This window comes from Panonychus citri, unplaced genomic scaffold, assembly GCF_014898815.1.
Source record: "Panonychus citri isolate SS breed McGregor unplaced genomic scaffold, ASM1489881v1 Contig00136, whole genome shotgun sequence".
Taxonomy (NCBI): domain Eukaryota; kingdom Metazoa; phylum Arthropoda; class Arachnida; order Trombidiformes; family Tetranychidae; genus Panonychus; species Panonychus citri.
Window position 1 is genome coordinate 3166540 of NW_026515541.1, and position 25163 is coordinate 3191702.

The 25163-nt window shown below is 37.8% G+C and overlaps 3 protein-coding genes across 3 annotated transcripts; 1 reads left to right on the forward strand and 2 right to left on the reverse strand.

The window, feature by feature from the left end:
* Nucleotides 1-40: 40 nt before the first annotated feature.
* LOC128392193 (chromodomain-helicase-DNA-binding protein 7-like) lies at nucleotides 41-18285 on the forward strand. The gene is given in 16 exon segments (XM_053352177.1): nucleotides 41-208; nucleotides 1319-1647; nucleotides 1748-1909; nucleotides 2202-4379; nucleotides 4828-7141; nucleotides 7143-7748; nucleotides 7750-8024; nucleotides 8027-9218; nucleotides 9320-12282; nucleotides 12285-14690; nucleotides 14723-14882; nucleotides 14884-15715; nucleotides 15804-15998; nucleotides 16084-16209; nucleotides 16291-17391; nucleotides 17393-18285. Coding segments are annotated over 15 exon segments (14877 nt in total). The 5' UTR covers nucleotides 41-208; nucleotides 1319-1607; the 3' UTR covers nucleotides 17720-18285.
* A 1013-nt stretch (nucleotides 18286-19298) lies between these two features.
* LOC128392164 (F-box/LRR-repeat protein 7-like) lies at nucleotides 19299-22766 on the reverse strand. Its single transcript, XM_053352143.1, has 5 exons — nucleotides 21747-22766; nucleotides 21474-21684; nucleotides 20250-20783; nucleotides 19808-20177; nucleotides 19299-19719 (listed from the first exon to the last, which is right to left on the reverse strand). The coding sequence occupies exons 1-5, from the start codon at nucleotides 21858-21860 to the stop codon at nucleotides 19368-19370; spliced, it is 1581 nt and encodes a 526-aa protein (XP_053208118.1). The 5' UTR covers nucleotides 21861-22766; the 3' UTR covers nucleotides 19299-19367.
* Nucleotides 22767-22776: 10 nt separating this feature from the next.
* On the reverse strand, nucleotides 22777-24377 carry LOC128392174 (REST corepressor 3-like). Its single transcript, XM_053352155.1, has 3 exons — nucleotides 23986-24377; nucleotides 23233-23829; nucleotides 22777-23100 (listed from the first exon to the last, which is right to left on the reverse strand). The coding sequence occupies exons 1-3, from the start codon at nucleotides 24355-24357 to the stop codon at nucleotides 22885-22887; spliced, it is 1185 nt and encodes a 394-aa protein (XP_053208130.1). The 5' UTR covers nucleotides 24358-24377; the 3' UTR covers nucleotides 22777-22884.
* Between the last annotated feature and the right edge of the window lie 786 nt (nucleotides 24378-25163).

Below are 25163 nucleotides of genomic sequence, written 5' to 3' on the forward strand. Positions count from 1 at the left end.
CCGATAGAGGGAAAAAGGTTCAGATTGATTTGATCCTTTTCATGATTATTTATCTTTGGTAGATTATTAATTTGTAGATAATTTTACTTTGACAATTAATTTAAATTAATTATATTGTTTAATTGTATCTCATTGTGTTTCTATTGTGTAAACAACTTGATATTATTTATATCGGATTAATCCAATTACTCGGTTAACATTTAAAAAGGTAAGTTTTGTTTTCCTTCTCTATGATTCCTCTTTTTTTTTCTTCTCTCCTTTTTCTCTTCATCTGTCTGCTTTCTCTCTCTCTTTCTCTCTCTTTTTCTCTTTTTGCTTGAGGAGGAGTTGAAAGTGTGTATGTTGTGTAAAGGGGAGAGAGTGAGAGGTGAAGAATAAGAGGAATAAGAAAAAAGATGAGAAAATTATGATGAAGATATGATTAGAATTTGTCAATTTCTAATCCGAATAATTTTCTTTTTCTATTTTAAATATGGTTAAATTCTATTTCTTTGGTTAAAATCAATGAAGGTTTTCTTCTCTCAATTATATCTACCGGCAACTTTGTTTGCAATTCTCTTTTTTTTTCTCTCTCCTCTTGTATGTTTTCACTTAAACACACACACTGAATGTGTTGGTTCTTTTTTCTTCTTCTTACCTTTCAGTTAATTTTTACTATTAGAATTTGTTTTTATTCTTTTCTCTTTGAGCTGGAATAGTTTCTATATTCATATCATTTATCCATCTCTCTCTCTCTCTTCCAACGGTGAGATAATTAGAAGCCATTTTATAGTTTTTATAGTTTTTCGTAAGTAAAATTGGAAAGGAATAGTTGAACAAAATGAGATGAAGCAAAATTCTGTTGCTTTTTTTGTAACTATTTTCCATTAAGAATTAGTTAATTGATGGCTAACCAAATCGATGATTGTTGCAAATAAATTTATCATTTTATGAGAAATCAAATTTTCATATTAGATTATTAAGCTTACAATTCTTTCTGTCCATTTGAAAGATGTGGTTAGACAGGAGGAGCTAATGATTTTTAGGATCACTGATCTTTCCCTTTCCTGTGATCTCTCTTTCTTTTTTCCTTTCTAATTTTCTTTAAATTCTCTTTTCGCTATCTTATTCTCACTTCATTATCTTCCATTAATATTACTGAATGGCAACCCCATTAATTGTTTAGTTTTTGTCTCTTCTCATTACTCTCACTTCTCTCTCTCTCTCTCTTCTTTTTCCTTTCTTTTCCTATCTTTCTGCATCTCTTTCTTCATTCTCTTTCTAAATTTTTGTTTCTCTCTCTCACACACTCTCCATCTTTCTGTTTTTCTGTCTACAGGCTTAAGGAACAAGTTATTATTGCATTACCAATTTTTAATACATCACTACATTCTCAACCATCATTACTATTATTATTATTATTATTTATGGTATCAAATCAAATGTAAATTGTGGTAAATTGTAAATTGTCAATTTAATTATCATAATTTAATTGGATACATGGTTCTTAAAGAAAAACAGTTGATAATTTAAGGTGAAATATCTAATGTTTACATTGCCGGTCTTATTGTGTAAAATGTTTGTATGCTGGTTGAGTTGTTTATCAAACTGAAGGTATTGATTTCCCTATGTCAATGGGCGATTACCAATTACTTGGTGATGGTTTTGGTAAGTAGATTATCTGATTGGTTGCAATCAATTGTTATATCATAATGATGATGATTATGATGATGATTAAAACAATCTAATAATGTGTTGCATTCTCTAGGATACCATCCAGGTTATGCGCCAACTGGTAACCCATCAAATAATAATCCCGGAGGCCCGAACATGGAGCAACCCCCTGGACCAAATAACGCGGCAATGGCCGCAATGATGTCGTCAAGTGCCATCGGAGGTAGTCCTGGTTATGGAATGATTCCTCCACATGGTGAGTTTCTTTCTGTTTCTTAAATGTCACCATTTGAGTGACTATTGAGTTTGTCTATTAGACGAAATGAATGGATTACAATGGAATTTTTGTACTATAGAACAAAAGCTTATTATCCATTTAATTGGTTTCAATTTATATTCAACTGTCATTCATTTGATGGATCAAAGAATAGAAATAGAAACAAATATCCAATGAAATGTTTTCTGTCAACTTTGCGAGGGATTTTTAATTCATTTTTTATTTTTTACTTTCTCCTTTTCACTTTTCACTTTTCCCTTTATTCTCTCAGGTGCTCGTGGTCATGGGCTACCTCAAAGATCTTTGCCCCCTTTTGGTGCACCTTTACCTATGCCTCCAGGTTCAGTACCTTTGGGTGGTCTCGGTGATGCGATGAAAGTTCATGATCAGTATGCAAGTAGTGGTTTTCCTGGAGCAAGTTCACAATCGGCCATGAGAAGTGGTCACTATCCTCAGCATGATTCTCGTTATGGTCATCCTAGTAGTGGTTATCCAGGTGTTCCAATGGGAAGTGGTCCTGGTGGTCCATCATCTCTTGGACCAATGTCCCAACATAATGGAGGGATCGGTGTGCCTCAGTCCAGTTTAACATCGTTACCTGGTTCCAGTAGTTATCAAACTCGTGGTCTAATGAGTGGTTATAATGATCAAAGGATGTTGTCACCGATTCTAGGACCAGGTTCTGGGAGTCCATATCCAGGACCTTATCCTTCATCATACGGACCAATACCAACAGGAGGACCTGGTACAAGATTATGGCACAATCAAGGAATGAGTCATTTGCAACAGCGACCTCCTTATGGTTATAACACTAGTGGAGTGGGTCCACCACCTCCATCTTCACTCGGACCTCCAGGACAAACAAGTAGTTCTCGTAGTGGGCAAGGACCACCTCCATCTCCTTTCGGGCCTGGTGCCAGTGATTATGGCTCATTGCATTCACAGCAACCAACTAAGCAACCTCATCAGCCTCCAACACAACAACAACAACAGCAACAACAGTCATCACAACAGCAGCAGCAACAACAACAACAACAACAATCACAGTCACAAGCTCAACCCACGAGACCATATTACAGTACTAGCAGTGGAAGAGTGGGAGCACAAAGTTCCTCATTGACTAGTTTCATTCCATCCGAACCTCCATCACCATATTTAACATCTTCTTATAGTCAAAATATAAGTGCATCACAAGGAAACTCAACATCATCCTCATCATCCAGTGGTAACAATGGTGGCCCTCGACAACCTCAATCTCAACCAGGACCACCTTCTCATTACACATCTTTAGGTTACCCTGGTCCTGGTCCTGGTCCTGGTTCTGGTCCAACGGGAAGTGGTGGTGGTGGCAGCGGGTCAACAAGTGGAGGAATGATTGGTTCATCAGGTTCTAGTAGTAGTAGTGTCCCTCCAGGGTCAGTTAATTACCCAGGACAGCAATATCAAGGATACAGTGTTAGTCAGGGGTATAGTGAGACTTCAAGTCGGCTTTCACCTTATACAATGAGCTCTGGGTCGACAGGAGGTCCCAACACTGGACCCAATAGTCCAGGGTATCGAGCGCCGTTCAGTGCAGCATCTCTAACTAGTATGTCACCTCGTCGACCAACACCAACACCGCCTGCAGGGTCACCGATGCCGCCAACATCACGGACACCAGATCGAGGGTCAACTACGATTTCAACGTCAGGTCCAACAAGCAGTTATCCAAGTTCGGGTTCATTAACAAGTCCTAGTGGTCCAGGACTTTCGCCTGGTAACAGTTCAAAATCCAGTGGATTAGCTGGTCCACCAGGTTCATCTTCGTCTCATAATGCATCGTCATCATCATCATCTTCATCTTCACAAGTCCCACAGTCCCAATCATCTGCATCTTCATCCACATCTCATGGTCCCTTATCTTCACATCAATCAACACCAATTAATAGTCTTCAACAATTGGAACAAATGGTCATGCCTCACCTTAACTCTTCTTCTTCATCCTCCTCATCATCTTCAACAGCAGCAAACAGCAGTAATAAAATCAACTCAATATCTTCAATAATCTCATCGACACCATCGTCATCATCATCCAACAACAGCGCTTCCAATCCTTATTATATGTCAGGAAGCAGCAACAATAATATTCATGGTTCACAGAAAGCAGATCAACAACAACCATCGAATTTGTATCCTCGATTTCCATCCCCATCTTCAGCCTCTTCTGGTCCAGGAGGTTATTATGGAGGGAACTCGGGATACCCTCAGAGTAATTCATCATCATGGAGACCACCACCCACTCCGGGTCAACCATCAACTGGCCCAGGGTCAAACTCCATGTCCAATACTCAATCTCCAATGGCTTCTTCTGTCCCTTATTCACCAGCATCTCAAATTGATCAACAACAACAACAACAACAATCATCTCAAAGTAAAGAGGTTCCATCTCCTGGTTTATCACGATCATTAAGTAAGTCACTTGTTTGACAATTGATTTAATTGTTTCTACTCGCGCTCTATTAGTCAATTAGTTATTCATGGTTTGTGATGACATTTAATCAATTAGATTTCAAGATTTCAACATTTCCAGATTCAGGGATTAATAAACAAAATGTCGTCATTGTAAAATAATTATTATAATTGGTCGATAAGTGAGGTGAAAATATTCAACCTTTGAGTTTAAATAATACAATAGTAATTATTGATTAGTCTGGAAATTATAATTGATGATATTTACGTAATAAGTTATAACTTTTAATCGATTCTTCAGTTTGTCTTGTTCATTTTATTGATAATTAGACCCTTATTTTCTCTTTCTCTCTCCCTCTTTCTTTATTTTATTTGTTTCTATTTCTATTTCTTATTATCATTATCATTATCTTTCTTTTCTTTTTGTTTCTTCTCTCTTCTCTCCTTAGCATCAACAACGTCAAGTAATAATTCAAGCTCAATGACTGGACAGCAATATTCAATGTTCGATAATCAAGCATATTCATCAAATTCATCTTCCATTGATAATTCAAATTATCAAAGTCAATCAAATCCAAAACAAGATCTTGTTAATAAGAATGTCATGTCTCCTCGAACACCAGGATCCAATCAGCAATCTCAACCAATGTCACCATTTAACTTTAGAAACATTGATGCAAATAAGACTTCGTCTTATGGATCTCCACAAATCACCAAGGATGACAGTGGATCTGAAAGTAAAAGTGATAATGGAAAAGCACAAAGTGATGGATCTAATTCAAATAATATTTATAGTGTGTTAACAAGTCCCGCCAACGCTGGTGGTGATAATAGAAGTGACAAGACGAATACATCATCAAGTGAACTGACATCGAGATCATCACGAGATGATCTAAGTGCTCCTGGTCCTGGTCCTGGTCAGTCGACTGTCCAGTCAATGGATCCTGGACAATATCATTCAAACTACATGTCAGGAGGTCCTAGTGAATCGAGTTACAATATGAGTCAACAACAGTCTCAACATCAACCTCAACATCAGCATTCACAACAGCAACAACAACAACAACAGTCTGATGGTTCTAATATGTACTCTAATCAACCTGGAGGTAATCAATCACAAGGAAATTGGGATTATGGTAGTGGATATAATCAAAGTTATGATATGAATATGACAAGTGACTCGAGTATGAATCAGCCTTACATGGGTCCTGATTCAATGATGTATAATCAAAATTATAATCAAGGTCCAGGAATGGGACCGATGATGTCTAATCAAATGAATCAAAATGAATATGGAGGTAACAGTGATATGAATCAATCTCAACCTTATGATCCTTATGGAGATACATTTGACCAAGAGCCACCAATAGCCAAAAAGAAAGGAAAAGGTCGTCCAAGGAAAGATCCAGCTGAGCCGAAGAAAGAAAAGAAACCTCGAGCTCCTCGAGCACCGAAAGGAGCGGGTTCAAGGGGCAGAGGAAGGGGAGCAAGAAGCTCTCCTGAATCTCGTATGGGAGCATCACCTTCAATGATGTCCGGTCCAATGACACCAAATTATGATGGATCTTATTCAATGGGAAGTAATCCAGGTGACATGTATTCATATCCAACACAAGGTCCTGGTGGTCAAATGCCAATTGACCCAAGTAATATGGGTGGAGGAGGAGGAGGACCAATGTCTTATCCACCTCCACCACCGCCATCATCATTACCACCTCATCCCTCGCATGGTTTGGGTCCTCAAGGATCTGATATGTATGGACAAATGGATAGTCTTGGTCAATTGCCTCCCCCCGATTTTCAGTCTCGTCCAGATATTCCAAGTGAAATGATGTATCCACCACCGCCATCTCATGATCCTTCAAGGATTCCGGGAAACGATCCGTCGGCTTATAAGCCGATGCCACCAGAAAGTTCAATTCCTTATGACTCTCAACTTAATCAACAACAACCTGTTCATCCTTCTCATCCCTCTCATCCACCACCACCACCACCTCCACCTCCTCAATCATCGTTACCATCACAACCAATAAGTGAACACACTGACTCGATGCAACAGCAATCACATCTTCTCCCTCCTCCTCAACAACAACAACACCAACCGCGTGAGCAACAACAACAACAAAAACAAGAAGATGCAAGTTTAGAGTCAAGTGAAGAGCAAACGGACCAACTTGGTGGTTTGTCCTCAGAAATTCAGCCCGAAAACAGTTTCACCAAAAGTGTTCACGATGAAAACATTAATCAATCATCTTCATCGGAGACAATTGCAAGCACAACAAGTAACGATGGTCAGACGGGAGAGACAAATGACAATTTAAATATTTTTCGTGATCCTAGTTTAACAAGTGATAACTTTTATGGTATAACAGGAGATGACAATTCTCTTACTCAACCTGGAAACATTAATCAAACTGAGGTACAACCCGAAGCACAAGCGTTGGATGGACATGGAATTGAACACTCGCAAGTTGAGTCTTCTTTTCAACCACTACCACCGCTTCCGCCTCCCCCTCTTCAAGGAGCGACACCACAGTTACTATCACAAGCACAACAATCAACTCAATCAGAGGATTTTTTATCCAATGAAGTTGTATCATCATTGGGGCAAAATTTTCCAAATCAAACTTCAACTCCTCCTCCGCCAGTTGAAGTGCCTCAACTTCTTCCACCTCCTCCAGAATTACCCACCACACTATCTGACAATACATGTGACGATGGTGTAGTTATCAGTAAGATGGAGTTTAATGAAGAACAGACTCCCAAGTACTCCCGTCAAAAGAAAGGCAAAGAAACGCAAAGCCAAAGAGCTGAAAGACACGGTTCCTTTTGACGAGGGTCCATTCATGAGTGAGGGTGGACATCAGACTTTTTTCTCGGAAGATGGTCAAGAAAACAAGAAAAAGAAACGCAAGAGAAAAAAGAAAGATGAAAACGTAGTTAAAAGTGAAGATACAGCTGTAGAAGGTGGAGAAATGGGCGAAGTAGGTGAGGGAGGTGGAGAAGGAGGAGAAGGGGAGCCAGAGAAGACGAAAAAGAAGAAGAAAAAGAGAGTCAAGAAGAAAGTGGTCGAAGAGGAAATTCCCCTGGAATACCCAGCCGAAGATACGACTCTTCCCTCGGAAATGATCGGAGAAGGAGGTGAGGGACTACCTGAAGATACAACGATCGACGGTGATACAACTTTAAATACCACCGATGGTTCAGCAAGTAAATCAAAAGGCAAGAAAAAGCGACCCAGCAGAGCGAAGCCCAAACTGAAAGATGGATCTGGTAAGAGTAAGAAAAAGTTACCGAAACTTGCGCTTAAATTTGGTAAATCAAAGAAGCGAAAGCGACTGGGGTCATCTGATGCTTCGGACATTGAAAGACTCACCACCATCTCCAATCGAAGATCCTTTGGCCGACTCACTCAAACGCCGATCAGCTCGTAATACTAAGCGACAAAAGTACACGGATGATATTGATCTTGATCTGTCAGAGGAAGATTCAAACAGCGCTGAAAAAGGCGAAGGGGCAAGTGGCGAGAAGAAAGTTTTAGATTCTCATGTTCAAGTGACCAAAATCGCCGAAGATACGATGGTCGTGGATAAGATCATGGCCTCGCGAATGGGCGAGCGGGAAATCGAGGCAGAAGATGGAGAAGAACAAATTGCCGAAGGACAAAGATCAAAATCGAAGAGTATTATGTCAAATACAAGAATTTATCTTATCTCCATTGTGAATGGAGAACTGAAGAAGAACTGGAAATGGGAGATAAAAGAGTGAACCAGAAGATTAAGCGATGGAAACAAAAGAAAGAAAGTGAAATCGACATAAACTTTTTGGACGATGAACCATTTAATCCTGATTATACTGAAGTTGATCGAATCCTGGATGTACAAGAGATCGAAGAAACCATCGAAGAAGAGGTTGAAATCGGTGAAGATGATGAAGATTCCCGAGATGATACCAAAGTGGAAATTGTTCCAGTTTTAATGAGTGAAAAGAGTGAAGGTGATCAATTGAAAGAAGGTGAAGATGCGAACAAAGTTCATAAATCTGAAACAACCATTGACACCGAAGTGACGATCGCTCCTGTAGAAATTATGCCAGAAGCTGATGAATTATCATCTAAAATCGACGGTGATAATAAGTCAGATGAAGATCAAAAGACTGAAGTGAATTCTGAAACTGATGAGAGTGAGAAACAATCATCAGAATCAGAGACTAAAGTTGATGCAACTTCTGTTGAGGAGAAAGACGAAGACATCGAAATGAAAGATTGCAAAGATAAAGATGGTGAAAGTTCAATCAAAGAAAAGGACGAATCAGAAATACTCGAGAATCTCGAAGAGCCATCGAAAGATAGTAAAGATGTCAAAGATGATGAAAATGGAAATGGAAAGAACAAAATGGATTCGGTCGATGGAGAAAATGACGAAAAGAAAGATGTCACTGAAGAGTCTAAATTGGAATCAGACGAAAATAAATCAAACGAAGAAGTGAAAGACGAAGAAAAGACTGAAGCTTCTTCTGAAGTGGAATCGAAGCCTGTGATTGTTAAACGCACAAAGAAAGTTCTGAAGAAAAGAATAGTTCGTCATTATTTAGTTAAATGGAGAGCGTTACCTTATGAAGAAAGTACTTGGGAACTAGAGGATGATTTGGATCCATTGAAAATCGCTCATTTCTGGAAGTTCAAAAGTCCACCACCAAAAGATAAATGGAAACCAAAGAAGAGACCAAAGGCCAATGAATGGAAGAAATTAGATTCTTCTCCTGTCTACAAATCAGGCAACACTTTACGAGAATATCAATTAGAAGGAGTCAATTGGTTGATGTTTTGTTGGCATAATGGGTAAGTCATAATTTCACAATCATAATGATGATACTGAGTAATTGCTAATGTTTACTTTCATTTCTAATTAATGTTTGTCATGTTTGTTTCTCTTTGCTTAGACGTAATTGTATTCTCGCTGATGAAATGGGTCTTGGTAAAACCATTCAGTCGATATCTTTTGTGTCCGAAATGTTCCGATTCGGGATAACTGGACCTTTCTTAATAATCGTGCCTCTTTCAACGATTGGTAATTGGCAACGAGAATTTGAAACCTGGACCGATCTTAATGTGATCACTTATCATGGCAGTTCTGCGAGTCGAAACATGTTACAAGAATATGAAATGTACTACAAAAAGGAAAACGGTGAAAGATATGAAGGTTTCTTCAAATTCCAAGTGATGATCACAACCTTCGAAGTGGTTCTAACTGATTGTTTGGAACTTCGAGAAATTCATTGGAGAGCTTGTATCATCGACGAAGCTCATCGTCTCAAGAACCGAAACTGTAAACTTCTTGAAGGTTTGCGACTCTTAAATATGGAACATCGAGTTCTCTTAACTGGAACTCCCTTACAGAACAACGTTGAAGAACTATTCAGTCTACTGAACTTCTTGGAACCAAGTCAATTTGCATCTTCGGAATTGTTTATCGCTGAATTTGGTGATCTCAAGACGGAAGATCAAGTCGATAAACTGAAAGCTCTTCTTAAACCGATGATGTTACGTCGATTGAAAGAAGACGTAGAGAAGAGTTTGGCTCCCAAAGAAGAGACCATCATCGAAGTGGAACTGACCAATGTCCAAAAGAAATACTATCGAGCTATTTTGGAAAGAAATTTCCAATTCTTGACCAAAGGAAACAGCAAACAAAATATTCCCAATCTAATGAACACCATGATGGAATTGAGAAAGTGTTGTATTCATCCTTATCTCATCAATGGAGCAGAAGAATCAATAATTTCTGAATACAGACAAAGTAAACCGGACTCATCGTCACTTTTACTCGATGCTCTTGTTCATGCCTCAGGTAAACTTGTGCTTATTGACAAACTGTTGCCTCGTCTGAAAGCTGATGGACATCGAGTTCTCATCTTCTCCCAAATGGTCCGTTGTCTGGACATTTTGGAAGACTATTTGGTTCAGAACAAGTATCCATTTGAACGGATCGATGGACGAGTTCGAGGTAACATGAGACAAGCAGCAATCGACAGATTCTCGAAACCAGGTTCTGATCGATTTGTTTTCCTGCTTTGTACTCGAGCTGGTGGTTTGGGTATCAACTTGACCGCTGCTGATACTGTGATAATCTTTGACTCTGATTGGAATCCACAAAACGATTTGCAGGCTCAAGCTCGTTGTCATCGAATCGGTCAATCGAAAATGGTTAAAGTGTATCGACTAATTTGTCGCAACACTTACGAGAGAGAAATGTTTGACAAGGCCTCATTAAAACTCGGCTTGGATCGAGCTGTTTTACAATCAATGAACAGTAATGCAACGGTGAGTGAAAATGGACTATCCAAAAGTGACGTTGAAGATTTACTCCGAAAAGGAGCTTATGGAGCGATAATGGATGATGACAATGCCGGAGATAAATTTTGCGAAGAAGACATCGACCAGATTTTACAACGACGAACGCAAATCATCACATTGGAAAGCGAAGAGAAAGGAAGTACCTTCTCTAAAGCGACTTTTGCTGCCTCTGAAAATCGATCGGATATCGAAATCGATGATCCAAACTTTTGGGAAAAATGGGCCAAAAAAGCGCAGCTTGATGTCGAAGAAATTACCGGTAAAAATGATTTAATTGTCCAAGAACCAAGACGAAGAACACAAACGAAAAGGTTTGGTCAAGATGAGCAAATGTTGGAAATTTCTGATGCTGATTCGAGTGACGAAGACGAAGAAAATGTTTCGAATCGGACTCGTGGAGGAAGAACCAAATTCAAACTCAAGAAAGGTAAACGAGGACGAGAACGAGACGACGAATTCATGGAAGACTTTGCTCCAGGTAATTGGACTAAAGCTGAATGTTACCAAGTCGAAAAGGGTTTACTTTGTTATGGTTGGGGTCGATGGGACAAGTACCTTGAAACGGGAATATTCAAGAGACACATCACCTTACAGGATGTTGAACATGTCGCGAGAGTGATAATGTTACAATGTCTTCAAAATGTGCGAGGAGATGATAAGAGGAAAGAAACATCTTTTTATTGGGAAATAATCGCTCCAACTGATTACAAGATGGAAGAAGGTAAAGGTAACAAGTCAACGACAATGGCCGAAGACGAGAATCAAGAACCATCTCCAAGTGGGTCTAAAAGAAGATCAAAGAAATCAAAGAATCAACAACAACAATCACCTCCTGTAGTTCAGCAAATTGTGCAACCAATTGACTCTTCGGATCCCTTTTCAGTCTATGAATGGGCCAAAGAAGATTTTTTCAATCCCGATCTTTTGTTGCCGGAAGACTATCGAAGTCACATCAGTAAAATTTGTAACAAAATTCTGCTTCGTTTCAAACTGTTGTGGTACTTGAAAACCGAGATATTTGGTGATCTTTGTGAACCAATCAGCAAGGGAATCTCTTGTAGAGAAGCTCCTTTCTCTCCGCCAAGTAGGGATGGTTACCCTGGATTACCTGGTTGGTGGGATGAAGATGCTGATAAATCCCTTCTGATGGGAGTATTTAAACATGGTTACGATCGTTACAATCGAATGAGACTAGATCCCGCCTTGTGTTTCTTGAGTCGATGTGGCCCACCCGATGGAACTGCTTTGATGGCTGAATTAACATCGGACGATATCAACAAAGAGGAAGAAGATGAAACAGAAGCTCCTGAAGGTGTTTCTGTCAATGAGTCGGGAGTGAATGAAGAGCTTAAAGCGAAAGAGTCGAGTATTTCTGGAGAAATGGTCAATCCTTTCCCATCGTCTTCTGACCTTAACAAGAGATTCCGAAATCTCATCTCGGCCTATCAACGTAACGTGAAGAAGCAAGAGCGACTCGAACGCAGTGCTGCTGTTTTGCAAGAGAAGAGACGAGAAGTGGCTCAGAGAAGATGGTCCAAGAAAGATGACTCTGATTTTATCGAACTATCATCTCCTATGGTGTCGATTACAACAAAGAGACTGGTCAATATGATTGGTCTCGTTTTCGACTCATGTCCAAATTGGACAAGAAATCAGATGAATCTCTTACCGAGTATTACAAGTCTTTCTTTGCCATGTGTAAAAAGGTCACCGGTCGTCCTCTTACAGACGAAGAGGAAAACTACAACTACCTCGTTGATCCAATTTCAGAGGATAAGGCAAGTCGAGCTCTTGCTCGAATTGAGCTTCTTTGTAAAATTCGCGAAGAGATTTTACCTCATCCCGAACTCGATGAGAGACTTAACTTGTGTCAAATGTCAATTGATCTTCCTGATTGGTGGATTTGTGGTCGACATGATAAAGACCTTCTTGTTGGTGCTGCTAAATATGGTCTCAATCGTTTGGATATCAATTTGATGAACGATCCTGAGTTATCATTTATGAAAATCTTCCGTAATGATGAAGCAGAGGCAAAGACTAAAGTTGAATCCAGAAGAGATACAACACTTGAAATCAACAAGATTGAAGCGAAGCCAAAGGTTAAAGAAACCAAGGTTGAAAAGCAAGAGGAACAACTGAAAATCGAAGAGATCGAGAAGGAAACAGAGATCAATTTAACCACCGAAAAGTCTGTTGTTGAAGAAACAGCATCAGATGAGAAAATCACCGCAGCTGAAGTGAAAGAAGAAGAAGGAGAAGTTGACAACAAAGAAAGAGAAACAACCAATGACTTGGTGGAAGAATCTAAAGACTCTGAAACTAAAGAAAAAGAGTCAACCGAAGTTGAATCGATGGAAGTTGATAAGATTGAAGAGCCAAATGACAAAACACCTACCAAAGAAATTGATGACGAAAAGGAAGAAAAAGTCAACGAAGAAGAAAAAGAAGTGACTGATATGAGCTTAGATAAAGACGAAAGTGTAAAAGATCCTGAAAAGGAAGAAAAAGAAACTTCAGCGTCAGAGAATGAAGAAAAAGATCCTAAAGAAACACCAAGTACCGAAGATAAAGACGAAACCTCAGTCGAAGAAAAAGTTGAGCAAGAGTCAGAAACAGTTGATAAAACAACTGATGAAAACAACGAAGAAGAAAAAGTCGTAGCTGAAGAAGAAGAAGACAAAGAAAAGAAAACTAAGGATGAAACCAACGAAGAAACTGTTCTACCCGAAGAAGAAAAGTCAGTTGAAGAAACTGAAGATGAATCTTCAAAGATCATCGATAAAATAAGTGAGGAGTCAACAGCTGATAAAGAATCTTCTGAAGATAAAACTAAAGAAGACGAAGTACCTATGGAAACAGAGAAATCAGTTGATGAAATCAAAGAAACTGATGAAACTGTTGAACAAGAAAAGGACAAAGAAAAGTCTCCAAGTGAAGTTGAAAAAATGGATCAAATTGAAGAAAAAGAACAAGAACAAGTAGAAGAAGAAGAAGAAAAGACTGAAAAAGAAAACAAGGATGATGAAGAAAATGGAAAACAATCAACTGGTGAATCCGAGGAAGAAAAACAAGAACAACAAGAATCCAAGAAAGAAGAAGAAGAAGAGGAAATAAGAGAAAGTAAGATCGAAGAAGATGATGAAAAATCCATCGAAAGATCGAATGAGATCGTTAAAGTGGTCGAAGAATTGAAAGAAAAGATTGCCGAAGAATCTCCATCAAAAGAAGAAGGTAAAAGAAAATCAGAAAGAGTTGTAGCTCGAAACACCCAAATGGAGATCACGATTATCAAGAAGGAAGTGTCGCAAATGGACTCGAAGGCTCCATTGGTCAATTCAGGCAGCATTTTAGAAAACGATGCTTCTTTCTTCAACCAATCGACTGACAATTTCGCAAGTCGAGGTTTCATTCGATGGCCAAAAGAACGAGTGTTAATTGTTCGATTGGAACAAATTTGTCACTGCGTCGATAAAAACGATTGGCCTTTCGCTAAACAAGCTCTATTCACAGCTCTTGCAACTGTACCTTCAACACCAAGTATTGCGACTGCCGATAGTTCACCGAGAGCGGCATCTCCTGTGAGCATTTCCAGTATGAGTAGAGAGGCAACTCCACAACAAACACCCGACAATACACCTCGACATGAGTCAGTTTCACCTTCACCTGATCCATTTATGTTTGATGTCGCTAATGCTTCTGGTATGATTGATGCCGGAGGGCGACTTCGATCTCGAGGTAGACGACGAAGAGGTCGCTATGAAATGGAACATCCGGAAAGAGCTAAACTAAGAAATTTACTACAACAATCGGACAATAATATTCAATCCTCAAAGAAAAACATGACTCCCAATATGAGCTCCATGATCAATACTCCTCCTCTGTTGCCACCATTGTTTTCAATGTCACTTCAAAACTTCCGAAATGAACTTGTTAATGAGGATAAAGGTTCATCTCTTTGATGAATCGATCTCATGGTTCAGAGGGTCGAAGTAAATCTCATTCTCACTCTCACTCTCACTCACATTCTCACCATCATCTTCCAACTGTAGTTCATCCATTCGCTTCATCATCATCGATTAAAACACCTCTTGCACCACCCATTTCCGATCTTCCAAATAAATCGTCTTCGAGCAAATCTTTGGGAGCTCCTCCCTGCTCACTCAGTTTCCAACACCAAACGAATACCAAATCTGGACACCGTTGACCTGCGATTCACTAAGCCTGTTCCTGGAATGCAACACATGAGTCCAGGATCTAAACCTTTAGCAGCTCCTGATAAGGTTGTTAAACGATCATCAACACCAGTGTCTCTTTCATCGGTACTTGACCTTAGTGGTCCAGTAAAGAAAGATTGTAAAGATGATGATCCATGTTTAACATCACCCACTTTCGGTAAAAAGGGACAAACAGGTAAACGTACTGGAAGACGAATTGATGATCTTGCTAATAATTTATTACAAAGAAAGAAAATGATGCAAGAGAAACAAGATGATCCTGTGCCTGAGAGTAAACCAACAACACCATCACCTCGGGACATGAGGGCAAGATCTGAATTGGATAAAGTAGAAACTCGATCATCTACACCAAAAGATCGAACTCGAACTCCACCCGCCGCTCATTCCTCATCTCGATCATCATCAGCTTTATCTGCATCTCTTACTCGAGACTTATCAATGAAACCTCCAGAAAAGACAAACTTCCCACCACCGAAAGTCAATCCCCCTCGTTCTGGACATAGAGAATCGTCTTCATCTTCCTCTTCATCTTCTCGTCAACATCACCACCAACAATCAGTATCAGCTGATATCGCTGGTAATTTAGGAAAGGGAATGTCATCCAAAATGGATAAAAGTTTCAATAATGATACAACTCAGCAATTGAAGAAATTCCTTGTTGATCATCCTGAATTAATGTCCAATCCAGCATTTGCTCCTGCAGCAGCACTTTTAGATTTAGTTGGACCTTCACCATTATCAGCAAATGTAAGTCAATTTCTATTGCTTTAAATCTTTCTCATTTTAATATTTTATTCGCACTAACTAATTATCATTTGACTTTATTTTTCCATAGACTCAATTATTAGAGTTACCCGATAGTAAAAAACGAAGCTCTCGTCGCTCCAAGACCGAAGCTCCTTCTCAACCCAAAGTACAATCTCTTCCACAACCACCACCTCCATCATCTCATTCTTCATCCTTACCAAACTTACAAAACTTAACTGGAGATGAACATATACCATTGATAAATAAATTAAACGGAAAGAAGGTAAGATATTTTTCGATTTTATTTTCGTATTTTTATCTTTTATCATTGACTTTGTATCTAACAAATATCGTTTATTTTTCTTCAGCTCACTGGATCAAAAGCTCCAACACTAAAAGAATTACCTGTTTTCCTAAAAAAGAATCCAATGTACGAAATGGACCCTAAATGGGCCGCTCTACTCAGAGAAAACCTTCCAGCTCTCAAAGCAATGGTAAGTCACTTTTACTCATCCCTTTTGTTGATTTATCTCAATTTTACTAAATTTTCATGTGCAATTTGAATTATCTTTCAGTCTTCACAACAAGCACCTAGAGATCCACCTCCTCCAACAATTCGAACACGAACAAGTGACCGAAAGGCTGGAGAAAGTAGTAGATCTAAACACAGTGATTCGGGTGTTAGTCCACGAAGAGCAACAGCCGCCTCTCTATTGGCCAATCAAGCAGCATCAAGTTCTGCATCTGCATCATCAACAAATACACCATCAACTAGTTCTAGTTTTGGATTCCCGCCTTCATCATTAGCTCCATTTAATATCAACCCTAATTTACTAAACAGCTATGCTTTCCAAAAGTTGTTGATGGATCCAAATAGTTACATGTCGGCAGCCGCAGCGGCAACTAATCCGAGTCAATCTTCCTCAAGTTCCCGTAATAATAACAGTGTCTCAACTTCATCGACCGCAACATCTTCCACCAGTTCAGCTGCCAATGCATCGCAAATGCTTTTCCCATACCCTGGACTTTCAAACATGGGACTAACGAGTTCATTACTTGGTCTTTCCGGTCTCAATTTCCCTGGTTTGGGATCTGGTTTCAATCCGATGTCCATTGGTGACTTTGGGGGAAATGAAGGTAAAAAGTCGGACCGAGGATCGAGCAGTCAAGAGAAGGGTAAAAGTGGCGGTGGCTCCGAGAAATCAAGTAGCAGTCATAAAAGTAGTAAAAGCTCAAGTTCCAAAAATCAGAATCAGAACCAAAGTCAGAGCCAAAATCCGAATGCAAACTTGGGACTAAATCCGAGTTTGAATTTGAATGATTTATCCAATGCGTATCGATCATTTCCCTACCTCTTTCCATATTACAATTCCCTCGGACTCGGGAACATCCCAATGAGTTCCCCTCATTTCGCATCTTTAGCGGCGCAATCAGGACTTATGAACGGATTAGGTAACATGCCAGGATTAGGCACAACCGCATCTACCTCAACAACAACATCTGCTTCAACCTCTTCATCACATGCTTCCAAAAGCGGGACATCCTCTTCTTCCGGCCACTCCAGATCTAAAAACAGTTCAAACTCATCAGCCAATGTAAAAGCACCTTCATCGTCGTCATCCAAACACTCAAAAGCTTCTGCATCACCCTCGTTGTCCATGAAGAGTCCACCTCCTCCCTTTACCCACTGCATCCACTTCATCATCCAGCATATCAACACCTAATGTGCCCACCGGCGGATCGTCAATGGCTCCCTCCATGAGCGGAGTCTCGGGTCTCGGAGACTCTGATGACGAAAGTCTGAAATCTCTGATGGGACAAGAAGACGATGAAGATGATTTGAACGGGGAACTTGAAGATATGCATGAAAACCTTGACACTGACACCGACATGGACTCGGGAGCAGATCACGATGGTGCCAATAGAAGAGGGAAACAACGGCGGTCAACATCTTCGGCGTCGAGCATGAAATCACCACCGACTGTGAATAAAGGGAAAAAGTGAAAGCAAAAGCTTCCAGATATTTGATTAGATTAACAAACGGAGGTGATAATTTGTAAACAAAAATCTGTGATAATTTTCATTGTGAGCAACAAATGCTTTTTTTATCGACTCTCTGATCATCATGATTACCATTGAAGGCGAATTCAGCATTTAAAAGGCTGGACAATATCTTAATCTCCTCTCGACAACTTTAACTTGTTTAACAATTAACTAATTGCTAGTGAACTCGAATATTATTATTATTACTTGGGTAAACAACCAGAGCTGCTCAAAAACCAAAATCAACTTAATCATCGTTTATCTTTGCCCTTTCCTCTTGTTCATAACAATTTTTATCTTAGTGTTTCAGGATCGACCATTTGATTGCATCTCTTAACCATAACACATCCCAACCTGTAATCTCATTCATATTTAAATCATCTGTTATATTGGACATTTGCGAAATAATCTGAAGCAAAAGAAACGAAAGATAGATAATGTTTCATTTGTACAGTCTTTTTGCTAAGAAAAGATGAAAAATTGATTCTTTCAAACCTTTTTGCCTAATTATGTTAAATTCAATTCTACTGAAAGTTCTTAACTCGACCTTTTTTAAGTTGTAACATTATCTCCATTTCGATCATCGCTGCTGTTGTAAATCGCTCTCTCACCACATGATCATAATCATAATCATCCTCATCATTTCCTCTTTCTCTCTGCCCTCTTCTTATTACTCTCCAAAAGCATGACACCATTATTATTATATTCTGACCATCCAATATCAAATTTAATGAACATCGGACATTAATGATGTGTTGATCAATTGTTAGATTGAAGATAAGGACCAATCGTCAACTAATCCAATTGTTAACTAACATTATGTCTCGATCAGCATCTTCATCCTCATATTTATCATCCTCATTATCATGGAAAAATATTCTCATTTGCATAATCATCTGTCATTTCTCATTTTATCCAGTATCACCACCACCACCACCATCATCATCATCATCATCCTCATCCTCATCTTCATCATCATTTTCATCGACAACAACATCAACATCTTTAGAACCCAAAAAGCAACAATTGAAAAGCCCCAATTTACCATTTGCTGGACATTTTTATTTCTTCCCTCACCTCGAACCTTTTCTATTGCCGTGTTTAATTAATTATCTCTGATTGATATATAATATTGCTTGTTTTTTTCTTCTTTCTTTTATTTCCATCCCTTTGTCTGCGTTCAACTGACGCAAACAAAAAGATGCGGCAAATGATCGGCAATAATCCTTGTCCATCCCAAGAATCAATGATAATTTGTCCAACTGTCCCCGTCCCAATCCACCAGCAATTGATGTATAAATACAAATCTCTTGACCACTTCTACCAAGAAAAACAATGTTCCATTGGGCCTAATGTATTTCATAACAACAACTAAAAGAAAACAAAAATGACGCAACAACAATAAGAAGACATGAAAAAAGAAAAAGAAACTGTCACAATCTCCAATCATCATCTTTAATCAACTACCACACCCACTGTCAAATTTTCTCATCCCCTTAATCCCCTTGTAAATCCCGTGACTATAAACTGAAAATAAAACTTGCACTTAGTGTTTAAATTTAATGTCTCCATTTTTGTCTTAACAATTACAATCTCGGGTACATGTAAATCAATTGAAGATAATTTGTTTATAATAATTAAGAAGATAAACACAAGTAACTCGACAATTAACAGTCGATCGGACAACCGTCGGTCTATCGGCTCGTTCAAAATTAGACTTGACTAGTTCAAAATAAGTTCCATCACTTAGAACCAAACACCGAAGTCGAGGACATTTCAAACGAATCGCATCAACCGCTTTGCTTGATCGATCTGAAAACCTAAGCGTCTCCGCGTCCCAACGGGCCTCGTACCTTTCCAGATTAGGACAGTTGTTAGCGATCCCGTCGATCAGTGAATCAATGTGGACCTTTGATTGTACTTTTTGACAACAACCTTCGGGCATTCCCATGACCAGAATCCTGGAGAAAACGAAACAGAAAAAAGGTAGCAAAGTAAATCATCAGCTGAACGAAAAATTAAAAGAAAATTTCAACAATAAATTAATACTTTATGTTCTTGATTAAAGGAGTGACCGTTGTCCAGAACTGTTCAGTTAGATGAGGAATCCCAGATAATTGGAGTCCACGTAAATATTGACCTTGAATCTTAAGGAACTGAAGTAATATCTCTTCCGATAAATTGGTATTTCCATCAACATCGAATGCGATCAAATTTTTAGTTGTTCCTCTTTCCATCATTTGACCTAAAACAAGGTCATTGAAACCATCTTGTTGTCCAGCGCCCAAATAGCGAAGACCCTGAATTCTGGACAACACATCAATCAAACAATCAGTTGATAATTCACAAGCAGTTATATCCAATTCTTGGAGATTTGTTTTTTCCCATTCAACGGCTTTAACGTGTTCATTTTTCAAACCTAATATCAAATTGACAATTTAGCCAAACAATTAACTCTCATTATGATCAGTACTCTCTTAGATTGATTTACCTGTGTGTTGCATCAGAAGACATTGTAACCTTTTACATCGTTGAAGTAAAAGCTTCAAAACTGATCCGGTAAATTTGGTACAAAAATTAAGAGAAAGACACTCCAATTGAATACAATTGGAACTGAAAGCTTCAACGTGAGAATCATCAACGAAATTGATTCCATACAAATTGACAATTCGTAAATTGGGTACAGCGCTTTTCAATTTGTGGATGTTGATCACTTCGTAAATTTCCTCTTCCTCCTCTTCAACTGCCTTCTCGTAAGTACCAATCAAGTGTAACACTTCAAGTCCATTGATGAAATTGTAAATCTTTCTCATAAAACCCTCCATGAAAATGACCTCCGACAAACAGATACACATTGTCTTCAATTTAGTTGGAAATGAGTGAAGATCATTGAAATCATGCAATTGCATAGCAGTTGAAAAATCTAATAACATGTGAGTTAAATTGGGACATTTGTTGGCCAATTCATGGAGAACCGTGTGAGTAATTAACTCCATGGGTAATTCAATGTACTTTAAAGATGGACCTAGAAAAGATTTCAAGAGGAAAACAATTAGAAACTTATTATCATAATCGATAAGATTTGTTTGGCTAATCGAATTGCAGAAAATGCAAGAAGCAAAACTAATCAAAGATCAATTTACATTGGATTTTAACACTTGATTAACACTCAATTAAAAAAGAAAGTTAAGTTTTTCCTTGACAACAATTTACTTTTTCACTCAATTGTTTGAGATTAACAACAAGTGAAAATTAAGCTTAATCCTCACAATTAAGATTTAAAACATTGTAAGTATCAATTGAAAATCATGGGAAAAAATTAAAACCTGATTTACCTTAAAAGGATTAACAATTTACTACCTTAATCCCAAGGAATTAGTTTTAGAAAACTTTTATCCTGATTGATTGAACTTCAAATGAAAATATTGCCATTGGGAATCTTGTTGGTAAACAATTGAAAAGTAATTACATTGGTAATTAAAATGGACAATCAACTCTCATTAGTTTGGAAAACAATTACAATAACAATTGACTTAATTATCACGATAATTAAGCAAAAGTTACAAAATAAACAATTGATTCCTGGGAAGTGATTAAGGAGAGAAAAAGTAACAAGTTTGATTGGAGAAAGAAAATGTAAACAAATCAAGAATATGACCAATTAAGAGATGAAAGAAAGATGATTAAGGACAATTAAAGAAGATAAATTGTTTACCAAATCGAATGGAAATCAAAGCAAGAAGAGCTTCCATTGAGTTTACATGGAGACCAGAGATTTCCGGTCTCAGAGAAACATGAGACCAGAGCCTTGAATCGCACGAAATGATTCGCCATTTTTTACACACTCGACCGATTCGAGCGATTTCCCGATGGGGAAGGTACGAGAAGATCTTCAAGAGCACTTTATCTGGAAGCTTATCAACTGTCTAATTAAGGGATGGAAACAATTAATCCACAAGAGAACAATTAACTTATATGAAACTCTTACCGTTTGATGATGAGCTTGAAGAGTTCCGTTTCTTGTTGCTGATCCCATTTGCTGATTGTTATCCTTAATGTTGAGCAAAGCGGCCGAAGAGACATCTTGTATTCCTGCCCACATTTTGATCAGCTCACAATTAACTAATTCACACAATCACGATTGTCTCACTTGTATTACTTTTCCTTTTGCAAGCGAAAAAGATTAATAAAAATTATTCTATTTATAGTTAATTTCTGTTAACTTGATTGACTTATAAACACCTTAATCGTTTGGGTTAATGGTTAATCACTAATACAAGTTGTTAATTTAATTCTAATTGTATGAATAACAACAGATTTAAACATCTTCTTCGTCTAGTTAATTGTTACAACTGAAAGACGAGAAAGAGGAAACTTGTTACCTAAATTTTACTTTTTCTTGGCGAGTCTCTCATTCCCTCTGAGTCTCTTTACACAATTAAGTGTTTTTGAGTTTTCGAAATTTTTTCAAATTCTATTATTAGAATTTTCCTCTGATTATTTATCTATCATCTCTTTCTTTTACTGGTTGTGAACTATTTTTATGATGATCAAGATGAAGAAAAAGAGAGATGATGGTTAAGGTGGTTGGGAGGTGATTAGAATTTTACATTCGACAAGATTAACAATCTAATTTCTTTCATTCTTTTGGTTTGAGTTGCCCGATGGAAAATCAATTGAGATTTTGTTAATCGTTGTATATTAAGAATTTAATTTTTTTTTGTTTCGCTTTTGAATCTGGATTATCAGGGTGATCTTTTTTTAATCTTTTTTCATATTGGATTTTTGCTGTAGTTGGTCATCTCAGATATTTCCAATGGAGAGAGAGAGAGAGAGAGAGAAAAAAACAATGAACGTAACATGATTCCATTTGCTTATGATGATGAATTTTGTTGCTTTGTTTACATAATTTGGTGTGAGTGTGTGTATGTGGTGAGTGTATTTTATGAAATCAACGAAAGAAATGGGAAGATATAAAGTATTTGGCAGAAGGGAAGAGATAGAGAGAGAGAGAAGAATATTGGAAGGAAAAAGGAATATAGAATAAAGAAAATAATAATAATGATGATATGAAAATGTGAGATGTGAGTGAGAAAAGAGAGACAAAAATAAATATGGCAATCAGATCAATTGGTTCCAAGAAATTCATTTTCGTACTCCGTTAGCATGTAAGCCAGGTTGTAACGACGTTCGTTATTTGTGTAGAAACTGCGAACATGACTTTCACTTTTATTACCAACTATTTCAGCGATAGCTTTAAAATCTTTGCCGTGTTTTCGAACTCCTTGAACGGCTAATAGAGCTTCCTCATTGGTCCATCGAGCGTTAATTCTTTGGGATGGCTGAGTGGAGAAAAAGTAAAACGAAAAATGATATTGAATAAATTGATTATGATAAGAAGCAAGTGAAGGTTTAAATAGGATGTTAACGGTAATCAATAGAATTGGAACTGGAAAAAAAGTAGGATAACTTACCGAAACATCAAGTCTCTTTAATGTATGAGCAGAATTAGTTTTGGTTTTGATTTGACTAATATGCGCTTTTAAGTTTTGTACATTTCTTTTTAAATTTACAATTTCATTGCTCAGTGATCTCAGGAAAGCTTCACCCTGATCTGGTGGACCATTAACAATTGTCATCAAATCGTCAATGTTAATTGACATACCACGAGGAGGTTTACGTTTACTTTTCATTAAATTGGGTCGACTTGATCCAGAAGGATCTTGTTTCCTTGTGGTTATATTTTTCATTAGACCAGTTCGTCTCCAGAAAGAATAACATGAACGACATAAGACACCTTTTGAAGTATTGTGAAACTGTCCACTAGCTGTTGTAGCACAATTGGAGCATCTTGTTTTACCATCGGGATTATCTTTAGTATCTCCATTGTTACTAAACTCATTTATTGATTCATTTTCATTGTCGGATAGACCATCTGAACCAGCTTCACTTCCATCTTCTTTCTGAACAATAAACCGGCGAGCTTGTCTGTCCATAAGGCTAGTTCTGCTCCTTGTTTTCTTCCATGAATAATAATATTTAACAAGATTGGCAATCGACTTGTCTGGTAGCTAAAAGATGCGTAAGAAGTTGGATGTTGACATTATTGACAGAAGGAGGGGGGAGAGGAGAGTGAAGAGAATGAGGTTCACCAGTAGAGGAAAGAGAAATAAAAAGCTATTAGACTCGAAAGTTTGGTGAAAATAATGGTGGAAATGAAAATTTACCATTTGTTTAATCTTGTGGAAGTGTTTATCATGGAATTGAAATGCTTGCTCGAATAACACTTTATCTTCAACCGACCAGTCATCAGGCAAGGGAGTAAAATTTGGTAGGTCTGCAAGTGCAGTTTCAAGATTATATTTATGCCAACATAACATACCTAAGGCTTGTTCAATTTTGTAATTATACTTTTCAAGACAAATTTGGATAAACTCGTCAAGCTTTTCAGGAGGAATACCATTAGATGGAGACCAGATAAGGACGGCATGTTCAGGCTCATATTCTGGTGCAGGTTTGGGTAGAACGGTTGAAACCTCTGGAACAACAGCCTGATATTCACTTCCAACCCTCATTGGATTTAACATGAAAGTCTCCATTTTGTGGAATTTAATTTAACTGTTCATTAAATTAAAACAACAAAAACAACAACAAAAGAAAAAAATTTTAATATTATTGTTTAGATGAACATTTGGTTGAGAGAAAGAAAATGATAAAATTAAAATGGAGGAAAAGAACAAAATACGAAAATTTGGCTCCATCTGTCGGCCGTTTCACGGGCTAAATTCTAAACTTCAAAAGCGCGTAAAATAAACTCAATGAGCAAAAATTCAGGAAAAAATCATTTTTAGAATAGAAATTCAAAGCTCAGTGTCAAGTGGAGTGTCTCTTATGGAATTGGGAAAATAAGATGTTTTGAATGAACCAATTAAATGAATTGGGTTGTTTCTATTTAGCTGGGAATTTGGTCCTTCCAATTGTAACATTTAATCAAATACTTGACACTCTAATCATTTGATTGATTATAATTTATTTATTAATTATGATTTTTCACCTTTTATCTTTAATTGTTAAATCCTTCATAGTAAACTTAGCTAAGTTTCTATCATTTATAAATTTGTAAGTGATTAAAGAGAATTTAATACAATCAAATAATTTATCAATTTACTCTTTTATTCATTATAATCGATTTTGAGAAGTTACATTTCGGTATAAGTGTAATGACAAATGTTCATTTGTTTTGGTAGGTAATCTTCTTGTTAGGATCATAAGGTGGTCGTAGATCAGGTTGTGGCTTCGAGAGCTCATCAAGTTCCGCTTGCTCTTTAGGACTCAAAGTAGTTGAAGGTGTACTGGGTGCGGAAGTACCTAAGCCAGTACCTGGAACATATTGGTATTCTCGACG